General features: G+C 31.6%; 1 protein-coding gene across 1 annotated transcript; it reads right to left on the reverse strand.

The window, feature by feature from the left end:
- Positions 1-1989: 1989 nt before the first annotated feature.
- Positions 1990-18906, reverse strand: LOC122521385 (proline dehydrogenase 1, mitochondrial). The gene is made up of 11 exons (XM_043642073.1): positions 18499-18906; positions 7263-7471; positions 6591-6772; positions 4599-4663; positions 4254-4438; positions 3827-4001; positions 3570-3680; positions 3350-3481; positions 2980-3179; positions 2801-2889; positions 1990-2465 (listed from the first exon to the last, which is right to left on the reverse strand). The coding sequence occupies exons 1-11, from the start codon at positions 18826-18828 to the stop codon at positions 2260-2262; spliced, it is 1884 nt and encodes a 627-aa protein (XP_043498008.1). The 5' UTR covers positions 18829-18906; the 3' UTR covers positions 1990-2259.
- Between the last annotated feature and the right edge of the window lie 627 nt (positions 18907-19533).

A 19533-nucleotide genomic window follows, 5' to 3' on the forward strand; every position in this document is an offset into this window, starting at 1 on the left:
ATGACCTAACTTCTTTTGTCGTTTTTTTTTTCTTCTCACAAAATCTCAGTCATTCGTTTTTATTCTCTCACACTTATTTTTTTTATTCAAATGTGCAGCATACGACGCGTCTTTTTTAAACGTTCTCTTGTATTCTCTTTTTCTTCTTCTTCTTCTTCCTTTTTTTATCATCTTCATCTTCTTTTTCTTCTTTTTATTCTTCTTGTTTGATCTTGTCGACGATAACGCGGAACATTAGACCGAATATCCAGGCGAGCTCTAACAAAAAGCAGTTGGATATTATAGGAATAATTAAAAATCACGAGAAAACAGTCTATTTTTTTTTGTCTGGAAACTTTCGTGAAACTCACCTGTCACGGTCCAACGTAATTATAATACCTTAACATATAATATTATTATATCCCAACGCGTATAATTAAATATAAAGAAAAGAAAAAAGTTTCCACTCTCTCTCTCTCTCTCTCTCTCTTTTCTCTCTCTCTCTCTCTCTTTTTTCTCTCTCTCTCTCTCTTCTTTCTTTCTCTCTCTCTCTCTCTCTCTCTCTCTCTTCTCTCTCTCTCTCATTTCTATTTCGATCGATAAAAACTAAACATAAATCTTACGTGCCATTGTTATTATGTTAATATTTTTGTATCTTTTCTGTTAAACTTCGTCTCTCATACGCATCGCAACAAGCAAACGACGAACGACGACTGCAACGAAAGTAAATATAATCGATTTACTTACATATGACTCACGAAGCTTTGAATTATTATAGCCATCACACTTTCTCGAACTCTTTTCATTTTCTTTTCTTTTTTTTCTTTTTTTTCCTTGTATTGTTTTTATCGTGCCGTTAAGATCCTCCATCCCCCCCTTCTGCTTCTCTTCCATTTTCCTCCCATTTCCCTACCCCTTTTTATGTACATTACAATTTGTTTTAACGCTGAATACAGCCATAATATCTCTCAATCGCAGTAATAATATCTTTTATTCGGTTCTCTTTAAATTCGTAGAACGGAATCATCTTTCCTTGAATAACTTTTAGCAATAATCAATTAATTTAATTCCTTATTCACATTGTGTCATATTTGATAATAATATCGCATGATAACGAGGCTCTCTCCCTCTTATTTTCTTTTTTTCTATTTTTTTTTGCCTTTTTTTTTTTTCTTTTTTTGGTAACTACGCGCAAGCATGGAACATAACTATATTCGCGTCTGACCCGCAGTATTTAAACGCATCATCAGCTACCATTATACTATCCGTGCTATGTACACACTTCATTCATTGCGTTAAATTCAATATATCAAGGTAAAAATGCCAATAGAATTATTAATGAAATTTTGTTTCTTAAATGAAATGAAACTTCTTTACGTAACACAGGAACGGAACATTGACAAAAAATAATTACATGTATGTGTATATATATATATATATATATATATATATGTATATGTATGCACATATATATACATATATATATATACATATATATTCATAAATTAAACATAAATATAATAATACGTTCATATATAATATAATATATATATATATTTATATATGATATTATATTATATTTATATATAATACATAAAACACATTGATATTCTCGAAAATATACAAATAATATATACTATAATAATCTCTCTTTTGTCATTTGTAGTTACGTTACCGTTCATTTTTTACCATTGTATATCAAAGAATATAAAATAAGAATCATTTCGAAAAATGCTATTTCAAGAAAAAAAAAATATAATTATTTCAACATCCTTGAACACACAATGGTAAAGACAACGGAAGCTGCAATATTTGAAAATTGGGTATATCATTCGATGAGCAAGCAAATGACGCATTCAATTGCATCAACGATAATTAACCATAGCACAGTAGCTGGCAGCTATTCTTGTTCTTTTTTTTGTAATACGGGTAAAACTATGATAATGCATATAACTGGTATGCCGAATAGTGCAATAATATCGAGCTAATTCGAAAGCTCGACTTTTTTTAGGTCACACATAAGCGATTTAATTTACTTAAGGAAAAACACTGCCCCCCCTATCCTTTTCTGGCCACATACACACACGCATCATACTACACACTCGCGCATCGCTCTCTTTTTGTTGTTGTTGTTGTTGTTGTTACCACAAGTTTTACCAGGTTAATTCGATTATCTCGATTCGAAGTGCCATTAAAGGTCTTGGAGATTCAATAATTTACAATCACTACTTAAATTTGATAGTTAAGAGTATATCTCTGTACTAAATTAGGACGAAATACTCAGACCGGGGTATAATTGCCCTTAGGTTTGTAGAAGAATTGTCTTTTCACAAAGCGTCTCGTTATTTCACTCAATAGCAATTTCTTTTCCTTCTTAATCTTCTTCAATATACCCCTGTTTTCTTGTGCACGTCGTGATAAATACGGTAATACCTCTTTAACAGGTCCATAAGGAATATATTTGTATGCCGAATAACCAGATTGACCTGAAACAAACACAAAACAATTTGTTAGACACAATTCATTTTCTTCCCTTCATTTTATCTTATCTTCAAACTCAATCAATACTACTAATAACACTGCTAATTTAATTATTACATACATTAGCAATAATTTAAAAAAAATGTAAAATATATTATCGAGTGTAAATAATTAACAATCAAAAAAAAATCAAACACAAGCGAATAAACAATTACAATTGAATATTTAATAGCATAAGACTAGGTTGCAAGGATTTGCAACCGCAGACTTTGAAATTACTTAGAAGTGATTACGTTGTCAGTCTCGAGAATATGTTCAAATCAAATATATTATATCTTACCTAATGGGAACGTTATGTAATCACACATTCCTAGTAATTGACCGAAACAAATAACTTTATCTTCTGGCGAGATTCCGATTTCCTTCATTCTAAACAATATAAAACAAGAAAATGTGTATTCGTTATCGAAAACATTTAAAGAAGTAATTAATCGATGTTAAATATAATAAATTACGTACTTCTCAATGGCAAAACGTACGGTGTCTTCGTTGTGTGAGGCAACCATAATACCTATCTTCTTAGGGTCTTCGCCCTTGTCTTTGTACTGCTTCATCCGCCTCAAACATTCCATCAGTGTTCTGTGATAAGATTCAGTAGTTGCTTCGTAAGTTGGATTCGTTGGATCAGGATAACCCATAGCTGCTGCTCTTGCTCTTTCCTATCAGAATTTATCACGATTATCCGAATAAATTAAATTCATTAATAGCTGGTGTATACTAATTAAATGTAATAGAGAAACAACATTGCAATGATATTTCAAATATCTTCCATCATACGGATAGGGATGATAACTTTTAGATGTAAATAACGTTAATACGTTAATCATACCTGCTCAATATAAGCACCCCGAACAATTTTCGCACCAAAATAGAAGTTTTGACGTTCGGCTTGTTCCAAATCCGTTTTTACCTCGTTATAAGCCTCCTGAAGATATGTCTGGTACGTATTGAACACCACGGCCTATGAAGTAGACCATTTGGGATTGAGAAATGATTCACTGAAAATTTGCGGATTGATAACATATTACGTTCTTTAAATAAACCATTACCTTATCTGTATTGTACTTGCGCATCATTTCCAATGTTAGTCTTGAGATTGCCGGCTGGAAATACGTTTGCTCCGCGTCTATCATAATACGTACGTTTAACTTGTCGGCGACCTGTTAACAATAAATAAATCAATTTCTTATTACGTGAACTTTTTACTGTCTTCTTCTTCTTCTTCTTATTATTATTATTATTATTATTATTATTATTATTATTATTATTTATTATTTATTTATTTTATTCTTTTTAATATACGTACCGTAACAATATTGTTCAGTCTTCTGATCATATTCCTAAACATTTCCTCTTCCTTTGATGTTAATTGGGTCATTAATCTCACCATTTTTCCAGTTTTTATATCGGGAACTTGAAACGTTTCACTCAACTCGTAATTCTCATCCAGGATTCCACTCCAAGGAAACAAGTGAATTACACTACAAACAAATAAACGTAACTTCATTATTATGTTTTATGTTTAATTTCTTCATCACGCATGCGAAAACGAATATTCATTGGATGAAAATATATTCATATACGAATGTTTTTTTTGTGTGAAGAATCATTAATTTGAATAAAATATATTTCAATCAAATGCATGCTTGTTGCAAGCGTAACAAGACAAATGGCAATATTCTAAAACAGTATTATTATAATGATTGAAAAAAGAGACAATGCTACATACATACCCTTCTTTATCCGATTGGATCTTTTCAAGAAACTTTTGTACCGTTACCGCATCCATTACGTGAGCCTCTTCAAATTTTTTTTTAAAATCATCGGGTTTAGCGTGATGAGCCAAAACAGCACCCTCGCCACCAACGACGTCCGACATATATTGTCGCGCTCGCATAATCACTTCGGACAATTGAAGCTTTAATAAAAAAAATAACAAAAAAAAATATTATAATTGATATTTAAAATATGAATGTTATTTAAAATAAACGCAAAAAAAATCTGCGCAATATATGACTTTTAGATAAAAACGTATTTGGCCTATGATAATGAGAAAAAAAAAAAGATGATTTACTAACCAAAAGTTGTGGACGACCAAGCGCTGTCAATTTAACAGCCGTGATTCCAACGCCCATAGAAGCACCTGCAAAAAAATATTAAAAATTTTAATTACTTCTTGCATCATTTCACTCATTTATGTTCTGTTGTGTAAAACATAATAATATCATTCAAATACGATCACTCAAATAAGTAGACGTTTAATTTAAACAATGCGCACAAAACTATGTACTAGAATTTTGAATATAATATAATTGAAATATAAGATTTTTCTTTTTTTTTTATTTTTATGCTCCAAATAAAATTTCTTGCAAATCAAGTTCGAGTTCCTTCGCAATCAAATTATTTTTCTTAAAGTTTTAATCGCAACTTATCATTTCAAAAAACTGAGAGAAAAATATTATTTATATTATTAACTTTAAATCTGATCTCATCTTTTTCCGTAGAATTAAAATTAATATCCTATAGTTGGAAAAAATCGAAGGAAATCTTTACGTGTTTAAAAATACATTGAAATTTTTTGCAAACAAATCAAAGACACTCGATAGAATAAACGCAAAGTGGAGAAGACAAGTGTATAATGCAAATGCAATAAGTTTACCCTAACTCTCGACTATTCTCGGTAGGATAAATTTAACGTAAGCATTCGTTTTTATTTATTCTTTTACTAAGAATAATTGAATAAATAAGAAATTACGTAAAATATCCTAATATCTTAGCAACACCAAATGCTGTTGCAATCATTTAACATCATTCTTAAATATTCATAAATATCTTTTCAAAAATTGCAATTAATTCTGATCAATTGAATCTGTGATTTGTTAGTTCGCAAAGGAAAAAAAAAACAAAAAAAAGTAATAAAAAATAACGAGTAAGAGAAAGAGAAATAGGGAGAAAAGAAAAAATAATGAACGACCCCAAAGAATAGTAATTGTTCGTTATAGTCATCGTCGATCGGATATTTTTGTGGAAAACAATTTAGGCGAATGTGTTATGTCACATCGTTGGTCGAAGATTATATTAGAGAGTCCGAGAAAAGATCTACTAGAAAATATGATATTTATAGCAAATTCTCGGACTGGCAAGATACTATGCCAAATTATTTTCATCTAATATTAATTACTTTTTCTTTTTGGGATTAATATTGATGATACTTCTTCTTGAATTAATAAATTATAATATACTAGTATTATAGTTATATCTAATACACACACACACACACACACATTATAAAGAATTGGATTTATATTAGATTTAATTATATATCTGATACATAAACGTATTATAAAAAATTAGATTTTGTTTATGGATACTACTACCATTTGAAATGAGATCTGTTATACACTTTCTCTCTCTCTCTCTCTCTCTCTCTCTCTCTCTCTCTATTTAATTCTCATTATGGTCTTTCTGTTTGAAACGTCGCCAATGTTTCAAGTGAGACGAGTACTTCGAAGGCACGTCACGTAACGTGTAAACAACAACGTGTACCATGTATTATACATTCATGTGTAATGATAACACGTGTGGTCTTCCCATACCCATAAACGTGCGGTTTTTCACACACCGATGAAAATCGAATAGAAGACTCATACATGGGTAAGATAAAATGATCAGATAAATGACTACGGTACGCGTGCTTATCTTTTTCATAGCAGAAGATTGAATGAATGACGCGACACGCAAGATTAAACTCGTTGAGTAATAATAATAATAACCATTAAAAGTTGTGAACAGTCATTCTTAAATTTTGTATTCAAACATATTTAACTCTCACAATTCGTACGTATTAAGGTGAATCAAAATTTCGTGCGTTTATTGTGTTGTATTATTAATTTGAAACTAAAAATAATGGAGAATGAGGAGATTGTTTTAGTAAAATTTATTTTGGAAATATTAATTAAAAAACAATACACGAACTACTTTTGGTTCACCCTACCAATTATATCCTTTTGTTTTATTATTATTAGTATTATTATCTTATGGGGGTGAGTGGAAGGAGAGGAGGGGCTCACCAGCAACGGCCTCGAGACACCTAATGAAAATATCCATGTTTCGTTCGCAGGAAGCTTCGTTCAAATAAAAATACGTCCTAGCCGAGGATACTTTGTAACGACGATCGGCGAACGATTTTTCTACGTGGTATTTCTTCAACGGTCCCTCCGTCTTCATGTCCCCCGCTTCCGACACAGATGCCCTAAAAAAAGTCGTGATCTAATTTGAAAAAAGTAATCGATTATTGTTCGCGAAATAATAACTGATGTCAAATAAATCATTCGCATCTCTAAATATATTTGTAAAAATTTACATGGCATTTAGTTCTTTTTTTTTTTTTTTAATTAACCCTTTGAATGCGGAACTCATCTAACGATAATCACCGAATATTATTATATATATAATAAATATAATATAAAAATATATATGAATAAAATAAATAAAAATGATTTCCTTTAATGTTAAAATATTTCGATAAAATAAAGACAAAAAAGAAAACAGAAGTAAAGAATTTCGAGCCAATGGTGGTGGTAGGTAGAAAAAAATTGAATAAGCGCATATATGCGTCTTTGGTCTTTTAGCGAATTGCTTTCGTTGGACGCATATATGCGCCCACAACACTCAAAGGATTAATTGTCCAATTTAACTTCTTATTTTTTTGGTTAAAAATTCTCGCAAAAATTTGAACTCACTGAACTTCACGACGTTCCGCCTCTTCCTGCGACAAATCTTCCTCGACGGAATAATCCAGAATAGGTTTGACGCCGAATTGTCGTAACCTGTCAAGAACCGGAGTTATTTGTACCTCATCCTCGCCTGCTACGAAATGTCCATAAAACGTTCCCTTCATCAATTTAGTAAAGAGCTTTTCTCCGAGCATTTTCTTCGCCAGCTTCATAATCTGAAAATATCGAAAAAGATATTCTGTTTCTGTAAAAAGATCAAATGGATACTATAAAATATAAATAAAAATAAATATAAACTAATAACATGTAATATAAGTATACGTGTGTGTGTGTGTATGTGTATGTATCCTTTTGAAGTTTCGTATTAACATTCGTGGAATAATCTGAAGTAAATAATCCTAATCTAAGATCGGTGTGTGTGTGTTTGTGTGTGTGTGTGTGTTGTATATTATAATATAATACTTATTTATATTGAAATCTAAACACGATACGATTAAAACTCTGCGACGATGCAACTTTTCTTTCATGGAACTCGATTCATAATTTATGACGTTACGATTATGCTAAAGAAGAAAATCGAATTAATGTCAAATACAAATTACCCCTATGATCGATCATAAATCTTCGTTAAATTTACTTTGTTTCTTTCTCTTTCTCTCTCTCTCTCTCTCTCTCTCTCTTTCTCTTCAAATAAAATCTTTTTCTATGATTTGATAAACGATCGAATAACTATGAAACGAAGTAAATTAGTGAGATAAGTTTTAACCGTAAAGAACATTTTTATTGGACGATTTGTCATTTCGAAAAGCACGCGGAAAATTACGGAAAGGAAACAAAATGAAAACTATCAAAGATGTTGTTATGGCAAAGCGAAGTAATAATAAAATATCAGGAGACGTATTACAGGAAACACAAACATCGTAATAACATTTTCTTATCTAACAACCTTCATTTCAAATAATGAATCTTGGAATTAGATCGAAGATTTTTGACTTACACAAAATATTCTAAATTATTGTTATATGCGGAGATAAAAAAAAATAATCTTTTTCGAAGATAAATTCAATACAATTAAACAAAATTAAATATAAATAAATTCAATATAAATATTTTTTGTGTGTGTTAACTTTCTCAAGAGACCTCGTGAAGTATAGAAACGCAATTATTAAACAGATTACTTCCGATTGTTAAATATTGTTAGATTTTTAAAACAATCTAGAAAGTTTATCGAATCACTAGGATTGGTAATTTCCAACTAGATAGATATATTTCTCGCGAGAAAAAAATACAATGCAATTATTAAATATTTCTATGTTTGTATAAACAATTCTTTTTTAAAAAATTCATTCGACCGTACGGTACGCTTTTTATTTATACGCTCATTTGTTTAATAAAAAAAAATAATATTTATAAATGGGATCAAAGGATGTAATAAGTATATCTATCTATCTATCTATATATATATATATATATATATATATATATATATGTATATATATATGTATATACGTATCTGTATGTGTATGTAGGTAACATAATGTGATATTAGTAAAACACATCGACAATATTGAACATCGATAAGACTATCGATATTTAATCATTTGTTAGAACATACAAGTGTCCTTTGTAATTGAGTGTTACGTATATAATGTATGAGTATTGCATCAATTCATTATTTCCATTACCATACTTATCGTTCGTTCACGTGTTGTATTTAACATGATCTAATAAAACACATGTACAATTATATTTTATAAAAACGATGATTAGTAGACAAAGAAAGTTTTTCTTTTTTTCTTGTTTGAATAACGAAACACGAATTATTTTTAAATCAATTTCTTTTTTCCCCCACTACCACGAGATATTCGCAAATGTTTTAGAACGATAGTAATTCAATTTGTTTCCTTTCAATTATATTTTTTTTCCTTTACAATCTTCGTTATGGAAAGAAACGCGTAATTAAAAAAAAAAACAAAAAGAAAAAAAAGAAAAGGGTACAAAAATAGAACGAAAGAAATAAGGGATCCGTAATTACGATGATTTCCTAATCGATTAGATTTCTATGGGGTTTCATATATGAAACTAACTGCTAATACTTTGGTAGTCCTACAAGTGTCCCCCGATCTGTAAATGAAACTTACGAACTTCATCAGTAATTAAAACCCAAGATGTATTCATTAGAATAGAATCGTTGTTCAACATTATCTATAGTTTGTAAGATAAACAAAACTTTGCCTGTATTTGTCTGTTGTTGTTGTATTAACATATACAAGTTTATATTTGTCAAATCAATGAATACTAATTTATAATTATAATATGTTTGCAAAATCAATTGATTCTAATTAATAAGATTAAATATAAGACAATATATTATAATAACACGCCAATCTCATACAGGATGACCCACCCACGTGATCTAATTGAATAAACAAATTACAACGTCGTATAAAATATGTAAAAATAAACATCAATGCGAACGCATTGACACACAAAATTGTAAATATTTGTTATATTTAAGAATAAAATGAGAATTCGAGAATAATTTCATCCCGTCGAAAAAATCAATTCAATTCCATCGACGAATTGAAATTTACGAAACGAATCTCTAAATCGACAAAAAAATTTGTCACGTTTATCAAAGTGAGATAACGATCGAAGGGCAAACGTTTCAACGCTTATTTGAAATATACAATCAATTGATATACCGAGAGAACACTTAAAAAGAACAAAAAATCTTTCCTTTTTCTTCTTTTTTTTTTTCTTTTTATGCATTTGTATTTACACGTATACTTAAAATGTGACTTCTTTTTTTTTTCTTTTTGTATTGAATCAATGTTTATTCACGAACGTGTTAATCACTTGCTTCAGAATTGTGACGAGTAACGCACGTATGTGAATTGTACTTTTTATAACAGACTAATAATTACACGGATTCGTCAAACATAATTGTTCCCCATTCACATTCGTCCCAACTCGAATTTACGCAACTCACACTGTCTGTCTGTGTCGCGTTTTAATCAATATCAGTCGTGAACAAAATTATCAATTTCGTCGAAATATATTTCTTTAATATCACACTTTTCTACGTTTTTGAACATCAATAATACGAAATACAATTTTTTAGAGATCAAATTGTACTCGTTAAAGTAATAATATTTCCTTTCTATATTTTTAAGAAAAAAAATTATCAGATGTGTAACATTTATTTGGATTTTTATTTATAATAATTTATTGTACACCAATTAAATTGCACCAATTAATTATCAGCACATGTAAATTTGTACCGTTATTTACGAATATTTGTAATATGACAATGTAATAATATACATTGAGAAACACTGGGAATCTCACTCGGTCTCCTTTTGTAAAACATTTTTTGTGGTTAACTACGTGCTAAGTAAAAGAGCAGTTTTTTTTTTAGAACGGAAGTCAATGGAAATTTTTGGTCTGCAACACAATATGCTATCTGTATTGAATTTCAATTAATTGTTCTTGAATTTTGAATATTAAAATAATATATATATATATGTGTTAACTAAGTAATGAAATAATTGTATTAATAAATCACAAGGATAAACAATTAATCATGTTATCACGAATTTAATATTTGAATCATATTTTGTCGATATAATTAATCCTATAAAATACAAATCTTCGCTTATCATTGATCCCAAACAATATCAATTCAACATCAAAAAAACCAGCTGAACATAAATAATCGTTCCTTAAAAAATATAATAAAAAAATTTTGAATAAAATTATAAGATAAAAATCCTAATTAAAATATAAACATCGTATCTGATGAGCAGGTCAAAGATTAAGAATCGATGAAAATAATGCAATGAAAATAATGTTAAAAGATGCAACGGTTTTAACAGAAGTAATGCAAGTAATGCAGGTTAGTGCAGGTTAGTGCAAGTTATATATATCAACTACTACGTAGATACATATATACTTATATACATATGTATATATATAAGATATATCAAGATGGTAAGGTGAACATATAAAACATGTTAAACGAGAATTGAACCAACGATCGGGAACCAACGACTCTTCGTTAGTAATAATACGCTATCGTATCCACGAACAAACTCTCTTCGTCAGGATCAATACTCGGACCACCTTGTCAGACAGTACGATACGTAACAACCTAGGACGAACTTATACATATGTAATATATACATTTATTATATGAACTATACACATATATACTCTATACGAGTATTCACAAATACATAGTAAAGTATGTGCATGTTAATAGGTCACTCGATAGATCTCTCCTACAAATGCATCCTTTTCTTCATAATAACAGTCTTATTTTTTCTTTTTTAAGATAAACCAGTCGGTTTATTTCTTTATAGATCTATGAAAATAAAAAGATTATGGGCGGGTGTGGAGGTTAGATATTGGAAACAATATTTCAAACGATTTATTCTGATAAATATATTTCAGTTGAGATTGATTTTAGTACGTTTGTAAACGTATTACGAATGAATCTTGTAATACTATTGATCTAAACTTTTACCATCTTGTACAGGGATATATTGTTTATTTCTTTAAAAGGTAATCAACTTATTTACAATTTATCAACAACATTTAAATATATGTAAGATATACGTGTACTTCTAATACGAGTATCACAAATACGAGATAAAAGTATTGTAGTAGGGTTTAATAGGTCACCCTAGATAGGTGTCCTAAAAACGCGCCCTTTTCTTCCAAATGACAATCTTTCTCGCGATAAATGAGTGTGACTTCCTTTATGGTTTATCGATACTCAAATTTCGTGCTAAAATAAATGAAAATTACGAATGTTTGACAAATTTTCGCGAACTATTATATTTTCTAATAAATAAAATATATTATTCGCGTAATATTCTAATTTTTCTCGTACTTGTTTGCCAATAGTAATATTCAGTTTTTAATCCAAACCTTTACGTTTTGTATAAATGAAAAAAAAAGAAAAAAACATTTAGAAAGTTAATAGCAAACGTGGAAGTGTATGAAATATTGGAGTTTGTTAATGATAAGGAAAGTAAGTTCAAATATAACCACGCCTCTGAAACAGGTAGTCCAGTATTTGCACCTAGTCGATAGCAATGTTTCTCAAAGGCTTATAAATGTTTACCGTAGTTTCGAGAGATTATTTATCGATAAAGTCATTAGTAATGTGCATATGTAGGCGCATATATGCAAACAAACGGCGTACGACACAATATTTATGTTTCCTGTGTGCAAGCTTACTTTTCCGGAGAAGAAATATTATAAAAACAAGAAATAAAAAAAAAATAAAACAAAGTCGCATAAGACTACAAATTGTAATCTCGCCTAAAGAGAGTTGTGTCACGGAATTCGCGATATGTTCGAAGAATTTGCGACGAATTTTCCTTTATTTTTTTTTTATTCTCATGGAAAGGGTGGAAAAAACATTAAAGGGAAAAAGAAAATCATGAGATCTCGTAATGGCCACGAAAAGATTCTCTCACGTTAAAGAGGCGCCAGAGACAACTAACCGGACGACCTTGGATATAGTTATCACGTGTCGTTAGGGACCAATCTCGAGTGGGACATTGGACTCATTCGTAGCTTCCTTCGCGTTAAAATTGGCCGAATACTTTTTTAAATGTATTGTAACTATCACAAAAACTAACGAAGATAGATGAAACCATGAGAATGAATGAGGAGAAAAAGCAATCCTATTGCGTTACATTACAAAATGATCTAATGAAATCCTGATCAAGGGAATGATTCAAAACTTCACGGAACTGCCACCAACGTGTATTCGCATGAATGCAAATAAAAAGTAATCTTATTATTAACCCATCAACTGAGAATGACGTGTTAACTCGTCGTGGTATTTCGAAGAAAAATATGGAAGTAAAATTAAACTCGATACATCATTTTAATGAATGTCCAAGAGAAGGAAGGGCTTAGGATTAATTTGTTAATTGCTTGTATTACAAATTTGCGTAAACCTTTTTTCCGAACGCACAATCATTTGTTGTTTCTTTTTTTATATTATATAGAACATATTTAAATTCCCTATTATTTAATAATTACGCTTTTGATCAATGAAAAAGTTAACAATCTCAGGAATAATCGAAACCAGGACAAATATATTATAAGTCTAGGTCCAATAAGTTGATTTAAAATTGGCGCCAAATTGTGAATCGATTTATCGAATGGTAACCGGCATATTCTAGGGCGCAATATTTGAAATAGCGAACACGTGGAGTAAGATGGCCGAAGGTGGCCGAAGGTAGCCGTAAATGGCCGTGTGTCTAATGCAATTCAACGAGTACTATGTCCTCGTCCTCGTCCTCGTCGTCGTTGTGCATAGGAGGATTGTCTCTTTCTCTCTCAGTTTATCTGTCAAGTCTTACGTTCTTTCTTTTTACGCACTAACACTTTCTGCTAGAACGTCTGGCAACCGTCTGAGCTTAGTCTGACAGGACATAGATCTTTACCGTTTCTTGAGGCAATGGCCTGTGCGTGTGTGGTGTCTCTTCAATTTCTCATTCTTCCTCTTTCTTTTCATTCTTAGTTTCCATCCGATCGCGGTATAAATTCGTATTTTCTTTTAAGAATCGCACGACTACTGAATATCCCAAACTCCTTAAAGAAGGAAAAACGCGAATATTTTTGTAACTTCTCCTATAGTCCTATACGGCGTACATTTTCATTTGCTCGCTTTAAGTTTATTTATAACCGAAAGCTTCAGAGTGGTCTCTCTCTCTCTCTCTCTTTCTCTTTCTCTTTCTCTACGTTCCCTTCGTATACCAAGTAAATCTTCTTGCCACTCTTCTCTTCCCTCGCTCATCTAACGAAGATAGACCAAATAGTTTTCGGAGACTCGGTTACAACTATCATCATACTAACAACAAGAGCTTCTTGCCAAATTGACTCATGATTTACTATAGCGTTACCAATAGTTTTAGAGTTAATGCATGTGACCGTGATCAAAATGTTAGCTTGGATGTTTGTTTGCTTTGTCATTCGCTTTCGTATTTTTTTTTCTTTATATCTCGATGTCATAGATCCTAAATAACAACAGCTGTAAGCTTCTGTTCGAAAAATTTGGCAAATAAAACCGATGGCGAATAAATCTTATGGAGGACTATTTAGAAAATTTCAAATCACAGTTAAATTAATCTACAAAGTGTTTCTTCTATTGTCCTATCTATTCCACGATAAATGATCCTTAAAGATGACTTCTTTGTAATATGAACAATAGTGAACAACTATGGTGATCGATCGTTAGAACGGAATTTCGTATCCTTTTTTTATTCGAAGGTGCTGCCACCTGTCGACAAAAACGCAAGCTTCTACAGTTCGTAGATACACGAAGGTCGAAGGAACTTAAAAAGATCACCGTAAAATATTTAAGTATGAATTTTAAAGTAAACCGCTAATTGATCAAACGAAAACACAAATAACGATAATAATTTTTAATTATATTTAATTACGTTAACATTTTTATTCATATTAAATTATCCCAATAAGGCAATAAACTCTTAAACTAAAATGTCCGCAATGAAGCTGTCCTTTTTACGTGTTCAATGATTCAAACTAGTCTGTACAATTTGATATTCAAATATCCTGTAGCTAATTGTATCAGCAAGTATGCAATAATTTGGTCACGATAATTAGGTCAATAAATATTGTAAAGTCGAAAGAGACGTACAAACATGGACGTAAAAATAGTTCTTTTCTCCCCCCTCTTTTTCTCAACCAAAAATTCCCGCCAACGAAAGATGATAATACCTCTCGAATTTTTTCAAGGTCGCATAATAATATCGATGTTTCGGGCTTCGATACTATGTGAGAATGATTTAATCCATACTGATTATTTACGCATTATCGAAAAAACGGTTTTTCTTTCTTTTTTTTTCTGTTTGACGAGAAAAAATTGATCAGGTAAAATAACTTGAATATGTTTCTTCCAATGTTTCGAGCTTTACACCAACAAATGACCTAAATTATCCATGGTTTCGTAATCTCTAAGCAGAAGATTGAGTTTGCATCGACTTAACATGAGTTTATATACGTAACCACATATTATCTATCATACGTTCTAGAAAAATAAAAGAAAAAAGAAAATCAAAAGGAGGATAAAAAAAAGGTAATCGATGTTGAGGATTAAAAAAAAAAAAAAAATAATAAAAGAGAGACTACTCAAGAGTTCGAAGTGGCCACGTTCGGGAGCCATTGAAAGTCAAACGCGGTCGCTTTAAGACCTTACACTGCTGATTCTTGAACATATCACCTAGTCGAGTGCAAATCGATAGAACTTTTTCATAGAAAATATACGAACTAGTTGTTCGAAAATGGTCTAATGATATTAAAAATTAATTTGATGAATTGTGTTACGATATTCATGGGTAAAAATAAATCACCGATAAAATATTAAGAACCGTAATAATCGCGTAACTATTGAATAATCGTTATAAATATGAAATAAAAATCGGTTTCTTTAGTGTTAAATGAAAAGAAAAATGTTAGAATCATTTTTATTAACGAGACATAAGGAAGAGAGGGATAAAGACTCAACTAGTCGGAATATTACAACGTGTACATTATCGTCTAGGTGGATTACGAATAAACGACACGAGACAAACGCACGTGCAAATAACAGGTACATGTATACCTGCTGCTGCTGCATCGATCATTACACGCTTGGAACATAACGATTATTACGTAACGAGCCTTCTCAAAGTTTACGGAAATATGAGACACAGAATACGCAGCGAATATATTCATTGTCGTTCATTATCCTCGTTCTATTCGTGGGGTATCTTAAAATAAAACGAGTTATTATTAGTTAGCGTATTAGTTTAAAAGAATTGTGAAACAATATGACGTGCGCGCAGGTATATTCGTGGAGCTTGCTCTTGCAGTTAGCAAATTGGTTGATAAGAGTACGCACGACATCCTATGACGGAGACAACGTTGCATGACAATAAAATTAGATGATGAATCTAAAAAGTTAAAACCACGTGCAATTAAATAATGAAAAATAAAATGCTTCGTATTTTTCTTTTTCCTACATCGAAGACACCAGCCTGAAGATGTCGCAATCGACACCATGACCTGCGCCATTTTTAATCGCGAATTGCTTGTAGAACACGTAGTATATATATATATATATATATTATATATACATATATATATGTATATAATGTATATATATATATATATATACATATATTACATACGATGGAGAAAGAAAATTCCTTCGGGACGGACTATTCGTTGGCAAGAAGGCGTGCGCGATCGATAAGCGACATCACCAAAATCAATAACAGCTCGTGCCACGTCGTACTAACGCATAAATAGCATACGAAATTCGAAGCTAACTTAGCTACCGCTAAGAGGTCACTGTCCCTACAATTATTTCTCGTCATAATCTATGCTCATCATAATATACTGTTTTGAATAATTTTCTAAACAAGAATGACAGGAAAGAAAAATCGATTTTTCTTTTTTCTTTTTTTTTTCCTATTCTATATAATTTCTCGCAATATTTGCTATATATTTACAGTGTCATTAAGGCTTCGACATTAATTTAGCTTCAATCTTGCGATCGCGAACGCGTAGTTTTTTTTTCTCCTTTTTCTAGTTGCAAGATCAAAGACTGCAATGTTGAGACAAGAAGATATGGCCTTGATCGATTTTTCTTGACCGAATAACTGTTACTACTTTAAATATCTTTCGTTACTTTGAATTTTATGAAAAAAAAAAAAAAAACAAATGCTTGAAACAATATCGCTCTAATTCTAAGGACATATCTTATGATGGGAGAGAAAATTTTTTCTCGAGATTTCGAATATTATTCGAATTTTTGTAAATGAAATCAACCTTTTCTTTTTTTGCACGAATTGATTCCTCGTGACATTCTAAATGGGAAAAGGAGCAAGGTCATAGAAAGATTTTTAAAAACGTCTACTCTCTCACCCAATTGTAATATGCATGATAATAATGCATATGAATTATTGTATTTGCAAAGGAAAAATATAATTGTTAATGTCTGATTCAAATTGAATTAATTCATCTGTTTCCTTTGATACTTCTGTCTAACATCAACTATCAAAAAATACGACATGCTATAAAAAATATTTTTCTACTCAGAATGACAGAAAAGAACCGAGTCATGAAAAATAATTAAAGAGAAAAAAGATAACTGAAAAATCGTAAAAAATTTTAGTTTCCACAATGAGACGTGCACTTTAGAAATGAAAATTAATAATCTCCGATATTATTTTTGTTTAAAACCAATTTGGATCACCATTTTCAAAGTAATAATAATTATTAAATCACTCGATAGATGAAGGTAACATCCGCTAGGAGATGTCAAAAGTTTCGATGCTCGACGATGTTAAAAGAAAAATATATTTTTTCATTTAATACGTACAAAAATCATCCGAAAAAATTACATAAAAATAAAATGTAAGAATATATTTAAAAAAAAAAGAAAAAGTAATTTAGAAAAAGACTCGTCGAATTGTTCAGAATTTCTCAATAGCGTCTGACCATCGAACGGCCATGACAGTTGGTGTGACTTACGTAGTAGGTAGCAGACTATAAAATCGATTACTCTCGATAAATCTAAGAGGAAAACGACATAAAGTGAATCTAAGTAAAAAGAATGTGATACATAAATGAAATTATTGATCGTTAGGTAAGTTACTAAGAATCATTTATGAAAAAAGAAAAAAAAAATAATAATTCGTGCGTTCGTAGGGGAAAAGCTAAGTATTCGCCATGCTTAGAATTCATGAGAAAGGAAGAAACGTGAATGGTTCGTTCGTTCGTCCGTCGAACGAGGAAAAGGAAACTTCTCTATCCCTTCCTAACATCATCACCCTTCCGCCCCACCTCACTATTTTTCGCTTCTCTTTCATTTCATCTCTTTCAAACTCGGATGGGTGAGACCGAATAGAACAAAAACATTGGGTGGGATTCAAAAGTTGCAAATATCGATAATTACATAAAAGGTGCTTGTATAAAACTGCGTCATTCTGTACGCGTAGGTGGTGGTGGTTGGTAGTAGTAGGAAAGAAAGAGGGGGAGGAAGATGAAGAGGGAGGAAAAGAGAAAGAGAAAGAGAGAAAGAGGAAAGAGAAGAAAAAGGGAGCGAAAAGTGGGGGAAAAAAGTATCGCAGGTGCCGGTCTGGTTTAACGGAGAGTAAGAGACGAATAAGAGAATACATATGAAATTTTATACCTCAATGATGCTCACCTGCATGTTGTTTTCGACAACATATTCTACCGAACATATTTGATAGACGATATACGCTCTAATGAGCTCCATGTTGGTCTTGCTTTTGAAGGCAGCAATTGGGTCGTTAAACTTCAAATCTAGCGGATCTATCTGTCTGGGTGTTTTTGCTTGATCCGACGCCGGTTGCTCTCTGCCGGTCACTCTATTGGTACTGGCATATCCACGTTCGATTAATCGCACCAATGCAGCTGAGACTTTTTGATCGCGTAATCCAACCACGGGGAGTGGCACGCGTTTTAAAATCTTTTTACCGGCGCAACATCGCGGCACCGTTCTCAAAAACGCCATTACTCTCTTTCTCTTTCTCTCTCTCTCTCTCTCTCTCTTTCTTTCTTTCTTTCTTTCTTTTTCCTTTTTTATATATAGTATATATATAGTATGTATAAATATGTATGTATGTATGTATGTAGATGTGTATGTATGAGTACGAATGTATGTATAAATGCGTATTCTTTTGCAAACGTGTACCGAACAGTCCGAATAGGCGAAAAGCCGACGAGAGAAACGATTACCGCGATCGAAACCCTCTCGCCGAGTGAGGCCTTACGCGCGACTGTGTCTCGCCTGGGGCGTCGAGCTTCCCTCTCCCTTCTCTACCCCCTCTATCGCTCTTTCACTCACTCTCTGTCTCCCTCGCACTCACCACTTACTCCCTTTCTCACTCACTCTCTTTCTCTCTCTCTCTCTATCTCGCGCGCTACTGCGATTTATGTACGGACCCACCGGTGTCAATATTACTACTGGGACTTGCTTGAATAAACAGTCTGTTTTTGTCAATAAATATAAGAGGCACCCCGTATATCCACCAACAAACAAATAATAAACTACTTGAAAAATGTTGTCTTCATTCGATAGAGAACTACTCTAACGATGATCGGATTTGGATTCTTCGTTTCTTTTCTTTCTATCGATTTTATTTCTCTCTCTCTCTCTCTCTCTCTCTCTCTCTCTTTCTCTCTTTATATTTCTCTTTCACTTTACTTCCGTGTTTCT

Source organism: Polistes fuscatus, unplaced genomic scaffold (assembly GCF_010416935.1).
Source record: "Polistes fuscatus isolate 324 unplaced genomic scaffold, CU_Pfus_HIC Scaffold4, whole genome shotgun sequence".
Taxonomy (NCBI): Eukaryota; Metazoa; Arthropoda; class Insecta; order Hymenoptera; family Vespidae; genus Polistes; species Polistes fuscatus.

Excerpts from the sequence above, each read along its gene's own strand:
- LOC122521385 (XM_043642073.1), bottom strand. The coding sequence starts at position 18,828 with ATGGCGTTTTTGAGAACGGTGCCGCGATGTTGCGCCGGTAAAAAGATT. Across the intron at positions 3,681-3,826 it reads GACTGAACAATATTGTTACG|GTCGCCGACAAGTTAAACGT; the intron begins GTACGTATATTA and ends TATTGTTAACAG. Across the intron at positions 3,180-3,349 it reads GGGGTGCTTATATTGAGCAG|GAAAGAGCAAGAGCAGCAGC; the intron begins GTATGATTAACG and ends AAATTCTGATAG.